This window comes from Brassica napus, chromosome A2 (genome assembly GCF_020379485.1).
Source record: "Brassica napus cultivar Da-Ae chromosome A2, Da-Ae, whole genome shotgun sequence".
NCBI classification, from domain to species: domain Eukaryota; kingdom Viridiplantae; phylum Streptophyta; class Magnoliopsida; order Brassicales; family Brassicaceae; genus Brassica; species Brassica napus.
Genome location: NC_063435.1, coordinates 12,864,958 through 12,888,463, shown reverse-complemented (window position 1 = coordinate 12,888,463; position 23,506 = coordinate 12,864,958). Strand labels below are relative to the sequence as shown.

Genomic DNA, 23,506 nt, shown 5'->3' with positions numbered 1-23,506 from the left:
AGACTATATGTTTTTGATGTTGAGATTAGACTTTTGTTTTATGGGGGGATCTATGTACGTAAAACATGTTATTTATAAAAGACTTTTGTTTCGTGTATTTTCATAGTTTAAAAATGTATGGTCACATTATTTCTGTAACTGCACTGAAAGTAGGAGAGATTTAAAGCTTTTGGCATATTAATGTACTTAACCCGTGTTGTAACCATGTGTCGAAGGCAGACCTGTGATTGTACCGCTTAACCGTTACACTTCTTCATGGGTGTAGCTATACTGGCAATGTATTAGCTTTTTGGTAGATTTTCACTTTTCAGAAGAGTTAATAAGGAGATCGAATCTGTCTTGTTATTATTATTAACATATTTAGATGTGAAAGTTTTTATTTGTAATAAAAACCCAAATAATTGTATAGGATGAAGATTTAAAAGGCCTTACAATTAATAAACTGGAAGCAGAATCTATTAAAAGATAGTAGATGACAATTGAGCTGCTTGAGATTAGAGGGCACATTATTATGAGTTTTACTCAAAATCGTAAATGCTCTTTGGCTTCATAGGCGTAGGATCTGGTAACGCCCGTATGGGTTCTGCGACACTGCTCCCACCCTCATCCACCTTGTCCCTGCATAACAATGCAATATGTGTTTAAGAAAATGTATGCATTGTTGTAGGAGACAATAGTTTTGTGCAACCTACCATTTCAGTGTCAACTCTGTGGCACAAACATTTGTTAGATTTCATGGTTGAGTCGAAAGCAATACAGCTGTTTCTGTCTTATCTGAGACAACCATCGCAAGTTAGATGCTGAGTCGAAAACAACAAACACAGCTATTCTAAACCCAAGCTCCATGAGTAGTCTTTCAAAGAGGCGGAGTATCACGTGGCGGCACCGATTGCAGCTATGGCAATCATATCGTGCGGCTGAAGGATGATAGTCCACACTGCAGTTTTTTTTTTGAACATTTGGGATCACGAAACATAGCAGCACCCATTGCAAGTTTCGATGGCCTCAACTTTCCTAGAGCAAAGAAACTCCGCCTGACTATATGACAATGAGTTAATGTATGTTTCCAACTTGTGCCGCATGAGAGTCTATGAAAAGTGTATAGATTTTATTTTCACCTGCAGAGGATTGTTGAGAATGTATACGTTTAGATCAGTAAGTGTTACGCTCTTAAGTTACTGGACACCACCATACTTGGAGCCACTTCCGGGACGATTTTGGTTGACTCCACCTAAGCTGCGGTGTTTGATGCATTGATTTAATTAACAATCATTTAAGGAGTTATTTTTTGGAAAATTGTATTGAGAGACACTTACTCAACGTACAGTTGATAACAAACCCAAAATCATGTCAAGAGACTAACTAACTTATCTCAACTGTTTAGCTATAGAAGAGACACATACCTGAAACTGTTCAAAGTAGTTTGGCACTACGTTGTGCTCTCCAAGAACAACTTCACCTTTCATTGCTTTCTCTAAACTAATAATTAGCTTCAGTAATATACTCTTTCTGCACCCGTTGGAACTTATAATAGCGATTTTCTCTTCTCTTTATATTGCTAGATTAGCCTTCTTAAATAGCATCTGGATTGCAAAAAAAAAAAAAACACACGGGATCAAACATTGAGCAATAAACGATTTATGTTAATATCAAGCAAGGCTTTGATTCCACTAACTCATCTTATCCTTGAAACAAAAATCAATGTTTTTAATCAAGAAAGTGACTTTATAGCCTTTGGCCTTGATAATGTTACCTGAATAGGGTTCTTTTTGCCCCGTGATGATCCTGAGCTAGCTTCACACCTGAGAAAACCGCAGAAGCGCCGCTGTTTGAGTTCTTTCCGGTTAGTTTCCTATCGGAGTCTTGTTGGAAAGATGGTTTTGAGATGAGTGAAGCATACCTTTTTATACCCGTAGATACACCGCCTTGCATGAGCGAATCTCGCATTTAAAGTAGATCATGGATGATGGATATAATAAGGACTTTAAGATGATGAATCTGTAACTGGTAGATTGCTGAATCCGTAGGAAGAAGATGAAACATCTCGATCGAAACCCTAGAGTACGGTATGGTATCGCAGCGGCTGAGAAAAAAGACAGGATAAAACTATAGAATCAAAAACGTAGCGTTTTGAGTAGATGACTTGCTCTTTATACATGGGCTCAATGAAGCTAAATAATAACAACAAATATAAATGAAAGCCCAAACGGAAACAATAATAATTATAGATTCATATGTTAATTATGTACGTGACGAAGCCAACGTGAAGCCCGTTCCGACAGAACAAAGCTTTAAGTGATACGGAGCGTATCTGACGTGTCAACGCAGGAGACTTCTTATTTCTGACGTGTCATCCTTGTTGGCATCACCAGGAGGGATTTAAACCCTTCTTTATATAATTAGATATAATATATATGGTTCATAAAATGTGTTTAATATATCCTCGTATTTTTTAAGAAAGGCTAAATGTGTTTAATCTTTATACAAATAATTTATAGATGGGTCAACGTATCATTCACGGTGTAAGAGAGGAGATGTAACGGGCAGCTGTACGCGCGGCGATGGTATCGGGAATACTAAGACATAAAACGATGTCAATGTGTTGCATACATGCATGCTATAAAACATAGTAATAAATAAAGAACTTTGTTTTATATGTGTTTCCAACATCTTATTAACGCTCTCTCTCCCTCTCCTCAGCCTGTTTACTTGTTAAAGATTTTACTTACTATGTGACCTAAATGCATAAATGACAAGGTGAAGATAGCGTGCGGATTATCCTGAATACTTATGAGATTGTCTCATAAGTGAAGGTACACTTCGCGGTCTAAGTATCTAACCAAAATATCTCCTCACAATACCCTAAGCCTTTATGAGATCACCAAAACTGGATTAGTTGTCTTGAATTACCAAACGATGCTTTCTTGAGCTGTCAATCAGAAAAAGGAACGAACTTAGGATATTAGGAAGAGGGTGAACGTATATGATAACATGGCTGCTCTCCATTTTGCCAACAATGTCTTCCACGAAAGTCCAAGCATGTCGAAATGGACTGCCATAATATTCGATAGAAAATGCAACTGGGCTTAACCAAAATTCTCCATGTTCTTACATGTAATCAATTGGCCGACCTGTTTATTAAATCATTATCCCGACTCAACTTAAATCTCTTCTAGGCAAGATGGAGTTACCAATATCTTTACATTCTGTATCAGTTTTATAATGGTTTACATGCATGTAATTATCTATACATCCGGTTTGTCCTGGTTTACTTCCTCTGCTGTATCTTTGCTTCATTCTAAATAACAAAAAATCTCAAAAGAGTTACTATTTCTTCTCTCTCAGCTTCGTCATCCTCCATGGGTGGCTTGATATCGATTATGTTCATCTTATTTTCTAATAGAGACAAGAAAAACTTAAGTAGATGAGAATGGCTAAAGACACGGCAAGTTCTCTTGATAGTACTATTATGTAGCTTCAATGTGATAAAAGACATTGTCCATAGTTTTTGATTAAAGTTTTTTAAAAGGTTTTTATAGTACTTTTACTTATTTTCGTGTTACACATGGGTTTTGTCGATTTGAAATATGGTTTATTTTTTATTCTTCTTAATTTACATCATGTTATATATATCACGTATGATGATATGATTATATTATGTATATTTGTCGTTACAAATAATTCTCAAGTATTTGCTAACTTTATATTTATCTTTTAAATTTTTTTTTACGATATGTGCGTGGAGTAATTATGAGAATTGTCTTTCTTCCATTGTTTTTGGTAGCCAGAGTTGACTTCTTGTTGCGCTTCCTCCTTGGTCCGCTATTAAATTAGTGCTAAACCGGAAAGAAATTGAAAAATACAACCGGAAACCAATTACAGGAGAAATGTAAATGGGATTTGGACAATATTGTCAACAACGGCCCATTAACCGTATAAAAATCTTGTATTAATGTATATCCGACAAAGTTTCTCGTATATTTCGGTTAGTTTGAGACCGGTTTGAATGAAATTGCGTCGGTTTGTAGTTGCGCTTTTGTCCGTGTCCCTGAAAGCTCGTGTGTCATTGGCTTGAGACAGACAGATGCCGCCGACTAACTCCGGCCTTGATTGAATACATATATTTAGAGCGAGAGTTGTTGACGAGCAACACACTCGTTAAGCTCACACTCTCCGGGGGCATCTCTCTTGAAGTCGACCATGTGTATTTTCCAGCGCTCAAATCACTCTCTTTAATATCAGTTATTATCATAAATGGGTCAAGCCCATCACATCTGAAGCCCAACACCGAAAAAAACAAAACACAAAATTTACCGCTACACTTTCAACGGTCTTCTTCCTGCACAAGACAAAACACAAATAAGGATAAAACTAAAGCAATGAATGGAAAGGTAAAGCAATTGAGAGAAGACAAGCCACCTGGTCAAGCACAGGCTGTCACAACCCAAAACCGTTATACATTGTTACAGGACGAAAGAGATCAAAGTTAAAACCCTAGTTTACTTATCTATATAAAGGAACTCATGTTATAATGAAACATTCAAGAGAGTAAATTAATAAGAAAGTTCAGAGAAACTTATCTTTCTTGTTCACGCGTTCATGGTATCAGAGCACACGGTGCCACCATGGATCTTGAACCTTATGACCCTCCTCGATTGAACATCATTCACTGTGTTACCGTAAAGCTCAATAAGCAAAATTTCTTCTTTTGGAAACGACAGTTTCAGTCTTTTCTCATTGGCCAACGCCTGTTTGGTTTCGTTACTGGTACCATACCACAGCCAGTCTCTACGATCATGGTGCAGACTATCCATGGATCCTCTACCCCATTTCTGAATCCTGACCATGAGCTTTGATTCTAAACAGATCAAGTTGTTCAATCTTGGCTTCTTGGATCTATTACTGATTCTCTTCAGTCCATGGTGGTGAACTGCGAAACAGCTCGCGAGATCTGGTCCAGTCTAGAGACGCACTTCAACAGACCATCAAACTCCAGACTGTTTGAGCTACAGCACAAGATGCAGACTTTAGCGAAAGGCGACAAGAAGATGTTCGACTTTCTTCAGGAAGTTAAAGCCCTTAGTGATCAACTTGCCTCCATTGGTGCGCCTATGACTGAGGCCATGAAGATCTTCTCAGCTCTTCACGGTTTGGGGCGTGACTACGAGCCTATCAAGACTGCTATAGAGGGTTCCATCGACTCTGTTCCGCCTCCCATGTTTGAATCAATCTTTCCTCGTCTGGTTGCTTTCGATGATAGGCTTCAGGGTTACAACACTGGTCAAAAAGTCACTCCGCATCTTGCCTTTGCCTCAGTGTGTACACAGCAGGGAAACTACTACACCTCTCGAGGTCGTGGTGGCAGAAGAGGGCGTGGTCGGGGTTCTTACAGCACAAGAGGACGCGGCTTCTATCAACAAATCTCGTCCTCGGCTGATGGTGATATGCGTCCTACATGCCAAATCTGTGGCAAGATTGGTCATCATGCGTTGAAATGCTATCACCGTTTTGACAGAAGCTACCAGCTTGATGAAACTCCTCAGGCTATGGCTGCTATGCGCATCACAGAGGTGTCTGATGACTCCGGTTCTGAATGGTACCCTGACTCCGCTGCGTCTGCACATGTGACGATCTCAACACGAAACCTGCATCAGTCACAACCATATCATGGTTCCGATACTGTCATGATAGGAGATGGGAGTTACTTACCTATCTCTCACACTGGTTCCACAGTCATCGCCTCTTCCTCAGGTATTCTTCCTCTCAAAAATGTCATTGTGTGTCCTCAGATTGCAAAGTCTCTGTTATTTGTATCCAAAGTTACTGATGATTATCCTTGCACTGTTGAGTTTGATAATCTTGGGGTTTCTATAAAGAACAAGGTTACAAAGAAGGTTCTCACCAGGGGAAGAAGGGATAATGGTCTTCACAGAGTTGAGAACAAGCCGCAAATAAAAGCTCTTTACTCCTCTAGGCAGCATTCTGCTTAAGACGCTGTTTGGCATAGGAGGCTTGGGCATCCTCACCAGCAAGTTCTTCAACATCTGTCTACAAATAACCTCATCAAAATAAGCTCAAGCACCAAGAAGATGTGTTCGTCGTGTCAACTTGGCAAGAGCAGTAGCTTACCTTTTCAGTCTTCTAGCTATGTTGCGTCTTGGCCTTTGGAGAAGATTCACTGTGATCTCTGGGGGCCTGCACAAACAACATCTGTTCAGGGTTTCAGATTTAATGTAATCTTTATCGACCATTGGTCACGGTTTTGTTGGATCTATCCTATGAAATACAAATCAGAGTTCTTTTCAATCTTTTGCAAGTTTCAAGCCTTAGTAGAGAATCAATTGAGATGTAGAATTGGCACCTTTCAATGTGACGGACGTGGATAATTCATCAGTTCTGCATTCATCTCTCACTTGCAAAAAGATGGGATCAGACAACAAATCCCGTGCCCTCACACGCCGCAACAGAACGGATTGGCTGAAAGGAAGCACCGTTACATCACTGAGCTCGGGTTGTCTATGATGTTTGATAGCAAAATTCCTCTGAAGTACTGGATGGAAGCGTTCTTCACTGCAACCTTTCTCAGCAACTTGCTTCCTACAAGTAGCCTGCCAAACCATCAAATACCTTATCAGAAATGTTCGGGAAAGCAGTAAACTACAGTTTTCTAAGAGCGTTTGGCTGCGCCTGCTATCCCTCTCTCAGAGCCTATGCTAATAACAAGTTTGATCCTAGATCTCTAAAGTGCGTATTTCTAGGCTACAATGACAGATACAAGGGGTATAGATGCATTTACCCTCCAACTGGCCGAGTCTACATCACACGTCATATCCTGTTTGATGAATCTGATTTCCCTTTGGGCAAGCTTACAAGCAGAGTCATCCGTCTGTCTTAACTCCACTTCTCAAGGCATGGCATATGAGCTTTGTTCCACAATCACCTTCGGAACAGGTGCAAGAATCAGAAGCTTCAGATTCAACACCGGTAGTTCATCAAGGAATTGTCCCGTTATTCTCTGATGCTGACTTTCCTCCTCTCCAGTCTGCGCCTCAGTCTACTTTGGCTTCAAGTAATAGAGAGTCTTCTGCATTATCACCTGGTTCTTCACCAGCCTCTGATCATGCACCAAGTCCCTCTCCTGTCCCACAAGCTCCTCCTCCTGCACCACAACGACATCAGATGATCACAAGGTCACAAGTAGGCACTGTCAAGCCTAATCCTCGCTACGTTCTGCTCACACAGAAGGTTTCAATCCCAGAGCCAAGAACAATTGCAGATGCGTTAAAACATGAAGGTTGGAGAAATGCAATGGGTGATGAGTATGAATCTTGCAAAGAAACCAATACCTTCACGCTGGTTCCAAGAACTGAAGACATGCATGTTCTAGGTAACCGATGGGTGCATAGAGTGAAGTTGAATGCTGATGGGAGTTTCAAGAAGCTTCGATCCCGTCTGGTTGCAAAAGGAAATGAGCAAGAGGAAGGGGTTGACTATCTTGAAACCTACAGTCCAGTGGTGAGAATGGCATCAGTAAGAACAATCTTACACATGGCTACGGTGTTAAATTGGGAGATAAGGCAAATGGACGTCAAAAATGCATTTTTACATGGTGACTTACAAGAAGAAGTGTTCATGAAGCAACCAGCAGGATTTGTCGATTCAGAGCATCCTCACTATGTTTGGCGATTGAACAAAGCCATCTACGGTTTGAAACAAGCTCCTCGGGCCTGGTTCGACAAGTTCAGCTCATTTCTGATTGCATTTGGCTTCTGTTGTTCCTAGTCTGATCCATCCTTATTCGTCTACAAAACGGAAACATACATTATCATTCTACTGCTTTATGTCGACGACATGATAATCACTGGAAACAGTTCTGAGAGTCTGAATCATCTACTCAAACAACTCAACAGTGAGTTCAGAATGACAGATATGGGCAAGCTACACTACTTCTTGGGAATTCAAGTTCAGACGCATGATAAAGGGTTGTTTCTATGCCAGCAGAAGTACACAGTGGACTTACTTGCAGTGGCAGGAATGAAAGAGTGTGAACCGATGCCTACAGCCTTGCCTCAACAGCTAAACAGAGTTGAAGACAAGACAGAGTTGTTTTCTCATCCCACCTACTTCAGAAGCTTGGCAGGAAAGCTGCAGTATTTGACTCTGACACGGCCTGACATTCAATTTGCCGTGAACTATGTGTGCCAGAAGATGCATTCGCCAACGGTCTCTGACTTTCACCTGTTAAAAAGAATCATCAGATACGTTAAAGGCACTATTACAATGGGGATTTCTCTACATAAAGACGCAGACTTCACTCTCACTGCCTACAGTGATAGTGATTGGGCCAGATGTAGTTCTACAAGAAGATCTACTGGTGGTTACAGCACATTCCTAGGGAAGAATCTCATTGCTTGGTCTTCTCGGAAACAACCTACTGTGTCTAAGAGTTCTACTGAAGCTGAATATCGAACTCTCTCTGAGACTGCATCAGATATTACCTGGCTTTGCTCTATATTCAGAGAGCTCGGATTGCCTCTGATGACTACTCTGCTGTTACTCTGTGATAATCTCTCAACGGTGCTTCTCTCTGCGAATCCATCTTTTCATTCAAGAACCAAGCATTTTGCTCTGGATTATCATTATGTTCGAGAAAGAGTCGCGCTTGGAGCTCTTGAGGTTAAGAACATTCCGAATCAACATTAGATTGCGGACATCTTCACCAAATCTCTTCCTCAAGCTGCATTCTCTTCTCTTCGAGGCAAATTGGGTGTCGATACAATCGGTGCACCAAGTTTGAGGGGGCCTATTATCATAAATGGGTCAAGCCCATCACATTTGAAGCCCAACACCAAGAAGAACAAAACGCAGAATTTACTGCTACACTTCCAACGGTCTTCTTCCTGCACAAGACAAAACACAAATGAGGATAAGGCTAAAGCAATGAACGGAAAGGTAAAGCAATTGAGAGAGGACAAGCCAGATGGTCAAGCACAGGCTGTCACAACCCAAAACCGTTATGCATTGCTACAAGACGAAGGAGATCAAAGTTAAAACCCTAGTTTACTTATCTATATAAAGGAACTCATGTTGTAATGAAACATTCAAGAGAGTAAATTAATAAGAAAGTTCAGAGAAACTTATCTTTCTTGTTCAAAAGTTCATCAGTTTCAGGCCTTGGTTGTCCCGATTACTGTGACCTCCTCGATGGCTCTCTTGTCTTGGAAGACTTGTACATTTGTGATGATGCTTACCCTTATAATCCACCATGTTGCAGTACGATCATGATGAGTAAATCCATCAAGCGTCTTGTGGTTTTTACCCATCTTCCTGATTCTCAAGAGTATCACGACGCTATGCTTTTCAGTGTACCAAGTCTTGGCTACCTTGACGACTCTACTTTTGTCTTTGAAAACCATGAGTGTGTTGCTTTGGATTTGCTCGTCGAAGCCAGGCTCAATCTCAAGTTATGGGAGGAGTCAACTAGCCATTATGATTATTCTGATGATGATGATGATGATTATATTTATGATGATCAACCAAAGATGCCTATCTTTGGTGATGTTACAAACAAAGTTAGTTGCGGGTACAACCAACATTACGACCCTTTACTTGTCTGCTGATTCCCTTGAGGTTTGTTTCCTTGCTACTTGCTATTGATTCGTTTTTCCCTCTCCCACACTTGTGTATATGAATGTGTTTTTGTTTGTTTTTTGTTGTTGTGATCATATTATAAATCAGACGTTGCACTTCTGTTGTAAATCCATGCTGGTGTTCAACAACCTCCTCAATTTGTCTATTGAGAGTGACAAAGAAAAAGGTTGGCAAGTAATGCCAGTTTTGCTCAAAAGTTGTCCACGTCTACACACTTTAGTTATCAAGGTATTATCAATTTTCTTGCTGTGATTCTTTCTTGTTGTTGTTGCCCATTATGCATTTAAAAAATTGGTCTATGGTTTCAGGGACTTGTGCACAGAGTTACAAATAAGTGTGGAGATGCATGCGCTTGCATTCCGGTAAAGCATAAAGAGGAGGAGGAAGAGGTATGTTGTCTATTGACATGTCAAGTGAAGGTGCTTGAGCTTCTTCAGAAGAGGTGAAGCAGATGAGACATTTCTTGGGCAAGTTGAAATGTCTCGAATCTGTGAAAGTGAGTGTTGGCGCAGAAGATAACAATAGAGAGCTCTTGAGAGCTAATCTACTGTCTCTCCCAAGAATTTCACCAAAGTGCCACATCCAACTCATCTGATGTTTCTTTCCTTACTTTTTCCCAAAAGGAACAAATCATTGCAATCCATTTTGGGTATATAATTTAGATTGATTTGATTTTTACTAAGTTACAAAATAATTTAGATGAATTAAAATTTTATTATCCTTTTAATCAAAAACACATTCTTAAAAATCTAGAACATAACTACTATCATGCACTTGATCTTTTTTTTCTTTTGACAACACTATCATGCACTTGATCAAATATGATTATTTAGTCACTAATACGTTGCTCCAAAAAAAAGTTACTAATACCAAAAATAATTTTAAGAGTATTCTTTCTTATATTTGTCTCATTTTACCTTTACTATATATAAATAAAATATCATCTATAATAAAAATATATAAGGTTGTTATATATATTTTCATGATTAACATTTTGATAAACAAAATAGATGGAGATCATGAAATTGTTTTAAAAGTCTTTATTAGTCGATTTAGTTTTTTTTTTTACAAAATATGATAACTAGAATGATATCAAAATTAATTTACATTTTCAAAGACTAATTTTAATAATTTAAATTAAATACTATAAAATATAAATACATCGTTATAGAAAATACTTTTGCTGATTCACAAATATATGATATAAAAATTCAAAATTTTGAAATTATAAATATGTATACTTAATTAACAATTTAAATGTTATTAACTTGAAAATAGGTGATGTTAAGATGAGCCTTGAAGAATGTAATCAAAATGGACATGCTTAATCGAAATCCAATGCTCCATTGACATATATGTTGGAATGACATAATTAGATTGACTGAAATCAAACTTCGACCACTAAAATATGAGTTACAAAACACAAAAATAAGCTAATGGCAAAAAAACTAATAATAGATTATTATCTTTCGACTAACCTGAAATTATTGATTTTATTATGAAAATAAACATAAATATTTAGTATATGAACAATTTATTCTGTGATAAAAATAAAATAAAAATATTTAAATAATATAAAATGATTTAAAATAAAATAAAATGATTCACACTATATAACAACTATTTTCTCAAATAAAATATCATTAAATTATTAATTTAAACACATGTATTAAAAACAAACTAAATTAATCCATAAAATCATTTAAAATCCCAAACAAGATAGATAATAAAAACTATTTAGCATATGAATCGTTACAAGAGACAAAAAAAAAGAAGACAATGATTAAAATACAAAGGTTGCAGCTCTATATTAATATTTGGAATCGAATGATATATGGAATGAGTTTTTCAATTAATTTCAAATCATTTTTTACCATTTATTTTGAAAGGAATAGAATAATCATTTCATTGATTCCACAAATAAATAAACAAAATGCGAAGAAAATCATTTCATAACAAATATGATAAAGAAGAAGTGGACCAAATCTATTCTATTCATGTTATTCCATTAATCTTTATTCGATCAAATCTTAAACATAGGTACCAATTACACCAAAGAAATAAGGTTAAGACACAAAGAGATAAGGTTAAAACAGAGACTAATGAATGCTTTCTACTCTCTCTAATCTTCCTTCTATTCAAATGATCACCTTCAGTTCTGGGTTTTTGTTTTCATCTTGATTGGAACTTTTGTCTATAGTTTTAATCTTAATTTATGGGCAGCGATCAGATAAGCAGGTTGCCAGATGAGATTCTTGGCATAATCTTGTCTTCAGTTCCGACAAAAACGGCTGCTTCCACCTCGGTTTTGTCCAAAAGGTGGAGGAATGTACTGTGTCTTGTAGACAGCCTTAGCTTTGATGAGTTGAACGAAGAAGAAAAAGAAGAAGATCAAGAAGATGCAATGAGTAGTTCACAACCCTTCCATGATTTCATGGAAAAGACATTTGCTCTCTTAAGCAACTCTCCCATCAAGAAAGTGTCTCTGTCTCACCTACCTTTCCATTACAGTGACCACTCTCGTGTCTACAGTTGGATTTATACTGCAATGGACCGTGGTTTATTGGAACTACGTTTGCATGCATATGCTTGCGTTCTTTTAAAGAGAGAGTTGTTGACGAGCAACACTTTGGTTAAACTCACATTATCCGGTGAATATTGTCTTGAAGTCAAGCGTGTGTATTTCCCAGTGCTCAAATCACTGTCTCTTGAATTTCTGGAGCTTGATTATCCCGACTATCATCGCCTCCTCGATGGCTGCCCTACCTTGGAAGAACTATTCGTAGCTGATGATGATGACCATTCCAATCCTCTATGTTGCGGTGCTGTCGTGAAAAGTGAATCCCTCAAGCGGCTTGTGGTTTCTATCGATCTTCCTGATTCTCAAGAGGATCACAACTCAATGCTCTTGGATACACCAAGTCTGGTGTACCTTAAATATACTAGTTATGTCTTTAAAGAACATGATGCTGTTGGTTTGGATCTTCTTGTCGAAGCCAGACTAGATCTCAGCTTATGGGAGTCAACTAGCGATTATGATGATGATGATGATGATGATGTTGATGATGAAGAAGAAGATGATAATGAAACTGATGATGATGATGATGATGATGAACCAAAGATGCCTATATTTGGTGATGTGACAAAGCTAGTTGTGGGTATAACCAACATTACGACCCTTCACTTGTCTGCTGATTCCCTTTAGGTCTGTTTCGTTGCTACTTGTTGTTCTTTTTCTATTTCTTCATTTTTTTTCACTCACTTATATATGGACTATTTTATTTCTTGTGATAATATCATAAATCAGACGTTTCATTTCTGTTGTGAATCCATGCCGGTGTTCAACAACCTTCTCAATTTATCTATTGAGAGTGATAAAGAAAAAGGTTGGCAAGTAATGCCAATTTTGCTCAAGAGTTTTCCAAGGCTACACACTTTTGAAATCAAGGTATTATCGATTTTCTTGTTGTGATTATTTCTTGTTGTTGTTACCCATTATGCATGTCGAAAATGGTCTTTGGTTTCAGGGACTTGTGCATAGAGAAACAAATAAGTGTGGAGATGCATGTGCTTGCATCCCTGGAAAGCATAAAGAGGGGGTGGAAGAAGTATGTTGCCTATTGACATGTCAAGTGAAGGTGCTAGAGATATCAGATTACATAGGTTCTTCTCAAGAGCTGAAGCAGATGAGACATTTCTTGGGCAAGTTGAAGTTTCTTGAATCTGTGGATGTGAGTATTGACGCAAACAACGACAATAGTGAGCTCTTGAGAAATAATCTGCTGACTCTCCCAAGAATTTCATCAAAGTGCGACATCCAATTCATTTGATGCTTCTTTCCTTACTTTTCTGAGTTGGAAAAACATTTCAGACACTCAAAAGGAACATGATTCTTGGTGCTCGTTTAGTTGTTATGTATTGGTACAGATGACTGAATACCTATATCTCTTCTTTGCATGTGTATCAAAACATTTTGCATTCATTTTTAGTGGAACTATGAACTCAGTTTGGCCAAGAGCACTTAATTAAATTTGTTATTATATTTAGCAGAATTACCCATACATATAATTAGTAAAAAAGATATACTTATATATATATATATATATATATATATATATATATATATATACGATTAAAGATCTAAAGTAAGGCATTAACAAATTTTTGCATTTTCTTGATATTTTCTTTTGTATTCACGTGTTATTTTGTTATGTGATTTTCCTAGATAGAAGGCACAAATATGAAGACATTTATAATAGTTTTTTTGGATTCATAAGGCGCTAAATCATCTTAAGATACTTGCTAGATAGAAGACAAAAGTTACTTAGACCGATATTAATACTCTCATAGTCTCAGCAACCCATTAAGAAAATAATGAGGGACTCCGACATCCCTCCAAACACTTGGCTTCGGATAAATGCGCTGGCATCCCATCCCTTGTTCTCCTTATGACACCTTTGCAGACAACACCAAACCCTGTTTTGAAGCTAACGTAGAAGACTGCATTATCCCCTGTGACCTTTTCCATTGAGCCGACAACTCCTCTGGTTTGCACAATTACCTTTCCCAGCTCAAATGGCTTTGACTGCTCAAACATGTACTGAAACACAACACCAAGAAGAGATTCATAAACCTAAACACTCCCCTCTTTTAAGTCTTATTTTCCTCACCGGGTCCGTGTGCTCATCAAAGTCTAAGAAATAAAAAAAAATCAATTTTATATAATATTAAAAAATATGAGTTATTTAATAAAAAAATCAAAAATATCATATCTTTTGGGTTTTTAGCTGATCATCCAATATCGGATCGTGAGTTAATAATGGGTTTTGAAATTTTATAGGGATTTATCGGATTTCTAATTAAAAAAAATTAAATCCAAACTGAAGTCGCCTGATTTACCGGTTGACCACGGTATGGGCCATACACTAAAACAATGCTTGAAAATTAAACACTATAATATAATAATATCTTTTTGAAACAATAAAATAACTTCTAAATTATTTGTTTTCTAATAGAAGTTATACATTCAATCAAATTTTATCAAAATGGTAAGAATGAAAAGAAAAATCTAGTTAGTTCTTAAAATTAAATGATCTTAAACATGTGACTAAGATATGTATCTGAAGCATGAAATGTACCGTGTTTTTTGGAATTGGAAACTAAAAGTTTTTTTACGCACGGATTTAACCGACAGTTATAAGATACACCGTTTTCTTTTTGTTTTCTCTTAAATAATGTTTTCAACGTTTTCAGCACAAAATTAAAGAACTCATAAAAATGTATAAAAAATGTATTCAATATCGAATTTAAGATTATTTATTTTAAAATAATAAATCTAGTGTTATTTAAACATGAATATTAAAAATATTATTAATATCTAGTGTGATTAAATTTGATAAAATATTTTGAAATTTATTGTTATCGGAAAAGTTTGTAACTTCTGAAATTGTTTTAAAGGTGTTTTAATAGATTTTTTAGTCAAAGACAACAAAATCTAAATATCTTGGTTTTATAATAGATTTTTAAAGTTTTCAATTCACATAAAATCATCTAAAATTTATAAAATTAACTAATTCAAATTTTGTGAGTGGACAAATTATTACAATAATGATTTGTTCATAGGCCTGGTCGTTCGGGGTCCGTCGGTTTTGGTTCAGTTGATTAGGATTTTCTGATTTTCAGTGCTACGCTTATAAGTCATGTTCGGATTTTACTAATTATAGGGCCATGTTGGTTCGGTTCTTTCCGGATTCGGTTCGAATCGGATTGTAACCAAAGTTTGAAATCGTCCAAAATATAGTTTTTAAACCTCAAAATTGACATTTTTTTAAAAAAAATATAGAAATTATTGAAAAATCTAATTAAAAATAGTTAAACTATCTAAATTAACTAAAAGGTATTCAAAATAACAAATACAATAAACTACAAAAATATTTGAATACTCTAAAATATATAATTCACCTTAACATATATTACAACATTAATATATTTAAGTAATTTCAGATATTTTTGGATCTTAGTTTGGATTTTGGTTTGGTTTGGATATTTTTGTATAACGATTCGGATTCGGTTTCGGTTTATCCGGCCATAGGTTTAGTTATTTGTTCCGTTTGGATTATCATTATTGGGCTTCAAAGTTTAGAAAAGCCCAATTACTAACTAATTCAGTTGCTAACCGTATATAAAGGAAGTAGAGAGAATTTCGGGAGAGTTGATTTTATTTCTGGGAAAGAGAGAAAAAAAGGTACCTTGAGTGAGAATGTCCGACGCGGTGCTGAAGAAGGGAGATAGTAACACCTTGAGTGATAAGGTAATTGAATTCTTTAGTTGACGTTTCCTTTCTTTGGGTATTTTGCATTAAGTCAGTGATATTATTCTTGAAGGAACTCGATGCTGCTGTTCTACCACCAGACCAGCCGTTAAATGAATTAACACCACCAAGTTATGCTGACAGTAACACAATGAGTGTTAAGGTAATTTGTCTTGTTTTCTAGTTTGTGGTGGGCGTTTTTTTTAAACCTGGTGGTGCATATCCTTCAGGAACTCGGTGCTTCTCTACCGCCACCACCGCCGCCGCCGCCGCCGCCGACCTACAAGCCATCAGCACAAGGTTTTGTTGACTTTTATCCACCACCATATCAGGATCCTTTCACTGATTGGGGACCTCCTCCCTCCGGCCGCATCAGTTGGAGTCCAGTGGCCATAAAATTGCCTTCTACTTCTATTCTTCTACCGGTACCCCCTCCCCGTTATTATTATTATTATTTTTTAAAAAGTTTTGCTCTTTCCTGTATTATTTTGCATTGAATCGGTGTTGATGTTCATTCTCTGAAGGAACCCAAACCGGGCAAGCGGTCGTTATATATGCAGTCACCAACTCCATCTGACTTGGTATATGGAAGAACCTATTACCATACGTACACTCCGAGTCCAACTTATAGTCCCACTGCCCCTGGCGGTTACAGTTACTCTCAATCTCAGGATGCTATGCACGCCAAGCCACTGCTCTTTGCTAAAATCGCACTCCATTGCTACAATCTCGAAAAGGTTATCTCTCTTTTTCTTTTACTTGCTTCTGCCTTAACCATATATATAATAATATGTTTTTTTATTTTGTAGGGGACACACTTTGAACGTTTGGGTCTGCCTCGAGATTATGACCAGACCTTAGAGGCAAGGGATCCAGCACGCAATTACACTTGCAGGTTTGAAACAAACGTTCGGCTTGCAACTGAGAATAAAGATTGCTTCCATGTTGTCACAACCCGCTGCAGGCCCTTGCCCCCACCTCCTCCTCCAGGTAATATGATTGCAAAAATGGTCTTATATCTTTTCTGTTTTTTTTTTTCTATGTTTCTCTCTATATGATATACTTTGTTGGTCATGTCTACCACAGGGGAAGATGGATTCCAATGTGGATTTGACACACTCTCCGTGGATGAGCTTTTCAAAGGCAACATGCCCGATTGGTTGCCTGATGACTATGCCACTAGTACGCTGCTGCTGCAATACTACGAGGTCATGAGCCCCTCCCTCTTTAATTCTTCTTTTTTTTTGCTGACATTGATTGATTATTTATTCTCCAGATGAAAGAATCAGAGGTGGAACAAGCCAAAGAATGGCTTCATCTTTACGCTGAACTAGCCTTGTACACCAAGAAGCAGACGGACCCGGTGAGTACCCAAAACAAATGACTCTTTTTTTTTGTGTGTGTTTATACTATGTTATTATAAGGAATCTCTTCTTGGTGTTGTGTTACAGTTCATGTTTGAGCGTTCAAAGCCCCTGGAGCTCGGAAAGGTTGTTGTGCAAACCAGAGGAGTTGTCGACTCTCTGAAAGAGGTCGAGCTGTTGGATAATGCAGTCTTCTTCATAACCTTCAAAACAAGTTGCGGTGATGTCTGGAAAGGTATCATCAGGAGGACAAGCGATGGGATTCCAGAGCATCTATCCCTTGAAGCCAAGTGCTTCATGTGATGTGAAGAGTCTCTTCTGAGGTTGACTATGAGAGAAATTATAAACGTTTGTAGTTTTCTATCTACGCTAGCAAGTATATCTTATAAGGGCCTGACCGGTTCAAACGCAGCGGTTGCGGTTGCGGCTGCGGGCGTTTGCGGATGCGGGTGGTTGCGATTTCTAGTAGTTTTAAGAGATTTGTACGACTGGTTCTGTGGTTAAAAATTGATGCGTTTGCGGGATAATTATGACTGGTTAACTACCAAATACAGCAGCGGTTAAATAATAAATTAACAATATTTACATTTTATATAATTATAAAAATATCAAAAATCATAATATTATAATAAATATGTAAATTATATTTTCAAAGTTATAGTTTTAAATTTTTAAAATTATAGAAAATATTTTTATTTTAAAATTTTATAATATTAATTAAAATATAATTGATATATTTTAGTATTTTTATAATTCCATTTTAAAAAATTTATTGAATATTTTTATTTTTGTATTTATATGGTTTTTAAAGAAAAAGAAAAAAAAATTATCCTCCCGCAACCGCAAACGCTAGCTGGAACCAGCTTTTGATTTTAAGAGGTTCGGAGCGGTTTGAAGCGATTTGTAACGGTTTGGATGATTGTTTCGAAACGCTGTCAACCGCTACCAACTGCAAAAGCTGCGTTTGCGGGTGGTAGCGGGGAAACCAATCAGGCTCTAAGTTGATTTAACGCCTTGTGTAATCGTAATGTTGTCTTTAAACTTATATTATCTACAACAGGGGCACGCTAATTAAATCTTGTATTCTCACTTGGAATGTCTTTTTGGACATCCACAATCCAACATACAAACTAGGGGTGGGCGTTCGGGTACCCGTTCGGGTTCGGGTCGGGTATTTCGGATTTTCGGGTATTTCGGTATAGAGGTGTAGAACCCGTTCGGGTATTTCTATACTTCGGGTCGGGTTCGGGTATTTTTAGTTCGGATTCGGTTATTTTGGATCGGGTTCGGATATTTAGATTTTGAAAAAAAAATTAAATTTTTCATTTCTTAAATTTCTTGTTTTGAAGAATATAAATTTTGCTTAACTTTTTTTTTTAATAGATTAAATGGTTAATAGATTTGGACATAACATTTTAAAACTAAAAATGCATTAATTTAGTTATTGTTTTTAAATTTTGGATGTAACTTTTTGTTAATTTTTGAAATAAAAAAACTTGACATGCTTTTTAAGTGAGTAGCAAATCATTTTTTCGTAATTGCATGTATATCATATGAACTTAAAGTATGTGTAGTATTAATATAAATATTTTATATAAAATGAGAGATGTAAACTAGAAATATAAAGTTAATTATACATATGTTCGGTTATCTTCGGATATCCATTCGGGTTCGGATATTATCCATTCGGGTTCGGGTATCCAATCTCTCCTAATTCAATACCCGTTCGGGTATTTTGCTACTTCGGTTCGGATTTCGGTTCGGGTTTTTCGGATCGGATTCGGGTGCCACTTCGGATATCGGGTAAAGTGCCCACCCCTAATACAAACTAGGGGAATCACAGAGATTTGAAAACTCTGTTAATATAAGATTGCAGACCCTAAATTTTAGAATATTACATTCCACCCCAAATTTGATTTTATTGGCTAAAGAACCCATTAATTAAAATGGGGTCAAAAGAGCCCAAACCCAGCCCATTTAGCTTCATATGGCGAAGAGAAGAACGACTACGGCGAGTAACTGATCTCCGGCTAGAAAAAACCACGACCACCGCTCTTGTTCTGTCTCAACCTAAACTAAGGCATCGTGAAACACCCGATTCGGGCGAAAGCAAACACGGGTTTGGGTTATTAGGATTTTTTGAACTAAGCCTACAAAGTTCCATTCGTTTGTTTTTATTTTTTCAAATTTCCGGTACGGTATCACGGTTCGGAACCAACCGGGTTGGGATCGATTCGGTTCGGTTAGGGTATATAAAGAATTGGAGGGGGAGTTAATTTTGTTTCTGGGAGAATTTGGGGGCGGGGGCAGAGAGAGGTACCTTTCTGTAAAACGTTAGGGTTGGGTGAGAATGTCTGACGTGGAGATGAAGGAAGAAAGCAGTGACACCTTGAGTGTTAAGGTAATTGGATTGTTTTCGTTTTTTAGATTGTCATATTCTCCTCTCTTTCTGCAATAATAAATAATCGGTGGATATTATTATATTATTTGAAGGAACTCGATGTTGTTCTACCACGGTACCAGCCGTTTAATGGATATACATCACCCTTCGACTTTATTTTACCACCGTACAAACAGTTTCATGGATCATCAAAAGGTATTTTTGATATTATATATATATTCTTTGAAGGAAATATGCACTAAAGTTGTGTTTGACTTTGCATTTTCACAGTTTGTAAACCTCCTCCTCCCCAAGAGCTGATCCCCGTTAAGGAGGCCGAGGCAGAGCTCGAAAACTTGCACCTTCCTAGTTCTGAAGAGGTAAGTATATCCACTGTTTTATTTCAGTACTATCCGGTCAATGGATTAAAGTTATGTTTGTAATTGGATTCTTTCTTTTCTTAATGAAGGAGGATTTTGATGCTGTTCTACCACTGGATTTAATGATATCACCATCATTGGATGCGAATCTACCACTGGATTTAATGGTATCACCATCAATGAATCCGAACTCTACACCAGATTATGACTTCTCCAATTATCCTCAGTTCAGTGCTCCTTGTCAAGTTACTTATACTCCCACTCCTCCCGGCGGTCACTTGGTTTTGTCTTACAACAGCCGTAATGATGCTTTGTATGCATGCGGAGCCTCTGCTCTGCGCCAAAATTGGACTTCATTGCTACAATCTCGAAAATGTAACGTTTGTTACTGCGTCTTGCCTACCTAATATATATACTTGATTTATTTCTTGTGAAATTACTAAATTTTTTCTTTTTATTTTTGGTTTTGTAGGGGACTAACTTTGAACGTTCGCGTTCGGCTGTGCCTGAAGTAGCCGGCACACCGGAATGTTGACATTACGAGCATGGGATCTAGCTAGAGGTTGCTTTTGCAAGTTTGAAACAAAAGTTTGGTATCCCACTCAGAAAAAAGATTGCTTCCATGTTATCACATCCCGCTGCAGAACCTTGCCCCCACTTCCTCCAGGTAAAAATAAATAAATGAATGAGTGAATGGTCTTATATTAATTTATTTTTATTTGTTTGTTAAAAAAAAACATCTATTATTATTTATTTACCACAGAAAAGGAGGAAAAGGAAGAAAGTGGATTTGACATACTTTCCTTGGATGAACTATTCAAAGGCAACATGCCCGATTGGTTGCCTGGTGACAGTAAGCTGCATTACTACGAGGTCATGAGCCCCTCCCTCCCTCCCTCCCTTTTGCTCTTTAATTCCCAGCTTCTTTTCTCTTTTTTTGCTGACATTGGTTCTTTTATTCTCAGATGAAAGAATCAGAGGTGGAACAAGCCAAAGAATGGCTTCTTCTTTACGCTGAACTAGCCTGGTACACCAAGAAGCAGACGGACCCGGTGAGTTTTTTAAATAAATGACTTAGAAAAAAAGAGGGGAATTTGTGTATAATGGATCTCTCTTTGGTTTTGTCTTGCCTTGCAGTTCATGTTTGAGTATGGAAAGCCACTTGAGCTGCGAAAGATAACTGTTCAAACCAAAGAAGTTGTCGACTCAATGAAAAACGTAAAGTTGGATAATGCAGTTTTCTATATTAGCTTCCGGACAAGGTGCGGTGTTGTCTGCAAAGGTGTCATAAGGAGAACAAGGGATGGGAGGCCCGAGCATTTATCCGTTGAAGCCAAGTGTTTCATGTGATGTGTGAGCGGCTGAGAGTAATCAAGTAACGTATGTGTTCTATCTAGCAAGTATTTATAGTTAATTTAACGCCTTGTCCAATATTCATCGTACTTGTTTCTAATAAAGACATGATAAGCTTTTGTTGCCTTTATTTTTATCCCTAAAAATTCTGTGTCATGGTGTCTTTTAGACTTGTATCATATTTTATACGATCATATGGTCGAGCTATCACTCTTTCGTTGTGTTTTTTTTTTCGATTCTCAGTTAACCTTGTTTTCTTGGTTTGATGGAAGACGATCTCTCACCACTCTCTCCTTTTCCTTTGTTTGTTTAATTGTATGAACACTAGTGGTTGAATCAACTTTGTATCCTGGGTTGAAAATCGTCTTGCAAGTCTTACAAATTTAATCCATCAAAAAATATTTTTTTAATATATCTATATATATATATATAAATATAAAAATGTTTGCTTATTTCCTATGATGCCACCTAAGATGCCACGTCAGAAACTCATGCGTTCTGGAGCTGACACGTGTTCAGATAAGTAAAACTTTGCGTTTCATTTAATCGAGTTATGTTTCGTTTGTTCACATGTTAATGGGCTTCTAAACATTTAATTGGCTCAATGGAGAGAGGTTGTCTTTTCCGATGGCGTGACCAAAAATTAAGGCTCGTGTCCTCTTCGATTTACACCAGCTATGGAGGAGATATGATGAATTGAGTGAATCAAATCGACGTGAAAAACCTCCGTGCCAAGCTTTAATTGCGTCTTTTTGTCTTCTATTGTAATCTTTCGAATCGTTACGTAACAACCTTCATAAATGCTTCCATGATTTCTCATTCATTGTATCATGCTTTATCCCTTTTTCCTAGCAATGAATCTCCACCCATAAAAAGGTAAAGTTTCATCTCTTGAAAATCATCCTCACAAAACCAATAGCATTCGATATTTTCTTATTATAATAGTTAACTCCTCTCTTCGACTTGATGATCTGAATTATGGGTTGTTCTTCCACCTTAGAAGTGAGGTTGCTCAGTTTATGGGAAATTGAAATGCTTTTTATTGATTCTAAGATATTTTGTTTTTAAAACATATCTTAGTATTGAAATAATTTATCTTTACGAAGAAGGTTGTATAATCTCACAAAAGAAATTAAAAAAATGTATCCTAATGAGAGACTCTTTGATAACAACAAAGTGTCTTTACGAGGTCAAAATAGAAGGACATACATATCCCTCAGTTATGTCATCGAGTTTACCTTCTCGCAGATATGGCTTCTCAATGACTTATTCAAAAAGTATCTTAAAATTTTAGTTGGCAGGTACACTCAGTTAACCCCTGAAAGCATAAAACACATCCAGAAAAATTCAGTTATCTATATGACATTCAAGCACATAACAGAACAGACTGACTACTTTACAGACAGGAAAACAGTAAAGTAAAACCCATCATCAAGTTAAGAAAAGATGCAGAACACCAATTCATCAAACTAGAAACAAGACACAACAATAGCAAGACTATACATTACAACAATCTAAACGACACACACCAGTAGCAAGACTATAAATTACACTAAATCGGTCCTGAACACACGTATCTGATAATCATAACTAGAAAATCTTGAAAGTATTAGAGAAATAAACTATCAAAACAGAGCATCTAGCAAACAATCACGAAAACATAAACTAAGATTTGGGTATTACCAGAACATGATCGATTCCAAGTCAGTATCAATAGCTGAAACTTTGTTCTGTGGTCCACAGAGTCTAATCTTTCTTTATTTCCTTGTTTTTTTTATTTAGAAATGTGTGCACTGTCCTGTGCCTATTCTTTGCTTCTGTTGTGGGAACCATCATCAGCACTTTCTCAATAATAAACCCAAAGCCAGTCTCTTGGGTGCTTCCCTCGATTATCTGGATTGGTTCTCTGCACTGCTGTTACTATTGGGTTTAGATAATGTCAAACACCTGGGAAATGCATCGGCGTATAAAGATTCTTTTCACCAGTCGGCTCAAGAGATTCTGTTCTTGAAACTTTGCTGTTGGTTGCAGGTTTGGCTGTAATGGCGGTTATGCTGGCACAAGCCAC

At 37.1% G+C, this 23,506-nt stretch overlaps 3 protein-coding genes, 1 long non-coding RNA gene and 1 pseudogene across 5 annotated transcripts; 4 read left to right on the top strand and 1 right to left on the bottom strand.

The window, feature by feature from the left end:
- Nucleotides 1-359: 359 nt before the first annotated feature.
- Nucleotides 360-2,141, bottom strand: LOC106397543. 2 transcript variants are annotated; one of them, XR_007323778.1, is made up of 6 exons: nucleotides 1,901-2,141; nucleotides 1,754-1,825; nucleotides 1,404-1,583; nucleotides 1,119-1,236; nucleotides 693-1,038; nucleotides 360-618 (listed from the first exon to the last, which is right to left on the bottom strand). It is a non-coding gene; the product is annotated as an uncharacterized LOC106397543 (long non-coding RNA). The 2 variants fall into 2 exon arrangements; XR_007323777.1 differs by having other exon boundaries at nucleotides 693-1,236.
- A 6,799-nt stretch (nucleotides 2,142-8,940) lies between these two features.
- On the top strand, nucleotides 8,941-10,097 carry LOC106412283 (F-box/LRR-repeat protein At1g48400-like). Its single transcript, XM_013853198.1, has 4 exons — nucleotides 8,941-9,046; nucleotides 9,166-9,572; nucleotides 9,739-9,879; nucleotides 9,960-10,097. The coding sequence occupies exons 1-4, from the start codon at nucleotides 8,941-8,943 to the stop codon at nucleotides 10,095-10,097; spliced, it is 792 nt and encodes a 263-aa protein (XP_013708652.1).
- Nucleotides 9,398-13,684, top strand: LOC106378172 (annotated as a pseudogene).
- Nucleotides 13,685-15,854: 2,170 nt separating this feature from the next.
- On the top strand, nucleotides 15,855-17,711 carry LOC106397526 (UPF0725 protein At2g20620-like). The gene is made up of 8 exons (XM_013838123.3): nucleotides 15,855-15,961; nucleotides 16,035-16,124; nucleotides 16,192-16,386; nucleotides 16,486-16,698; nucleotides 16,771-16,951; nucleotides 17,048-17,169; nucleotides 17,238-17,324; nucleotides 17,413-17,711. The coding sequence occupies exons 1-8, from the start codon at nucleotides 15,911-15,913 to the stop codon at nucleotides 17,626-17,628; spliced, it is 1,155 nt and encodes a 384-aa protein (XP_013693577.1). The 5' UTR covers nucleotides 15,855-15,910; the 3' UTR covers nucleotides 17,629-17,711.
- A 1,570-nt stretch (nucleotides 17,712-19,281) lies between these two features.
- On the top strand, nucleotides 19,282-21,648 carry LOC106422505 (UPF0725 protein At2g20620-like). Its single transcript, XM_013863290.3, has 8 exons — nucleotides 19,282-19,726; nucleotides 19,819-19,921; nucleotides 19,997-20,085; nucleotides 20,175-20,460; nucleotides 20,558-20,752; nucleotides 20,849-20,958; nucleotides 21,051-21,137; nucleotides 21,223-21,648. The coding sequence occupies exons 5-8, from the start codon at nucleotides 20,614-20,616 to the stop codon at nucleotides 21,433-21,435; spliced, it is 549 nt and encodes a 182-aa protein (XP_013718744.1). The 5' UTR covers nucleotides 19,282-19,726; nucleotides 19,819-19,921; nucleotides 19,997-20,085; nucleotides 20,175-20,460; nucleotides 20,558-20,613; the 3' UTR covers nucleotides 21,436-21,648.
- The last annotated feature ends 1,858 nt before the right edge of the window (nucleotides 21,649-23,506 follow it).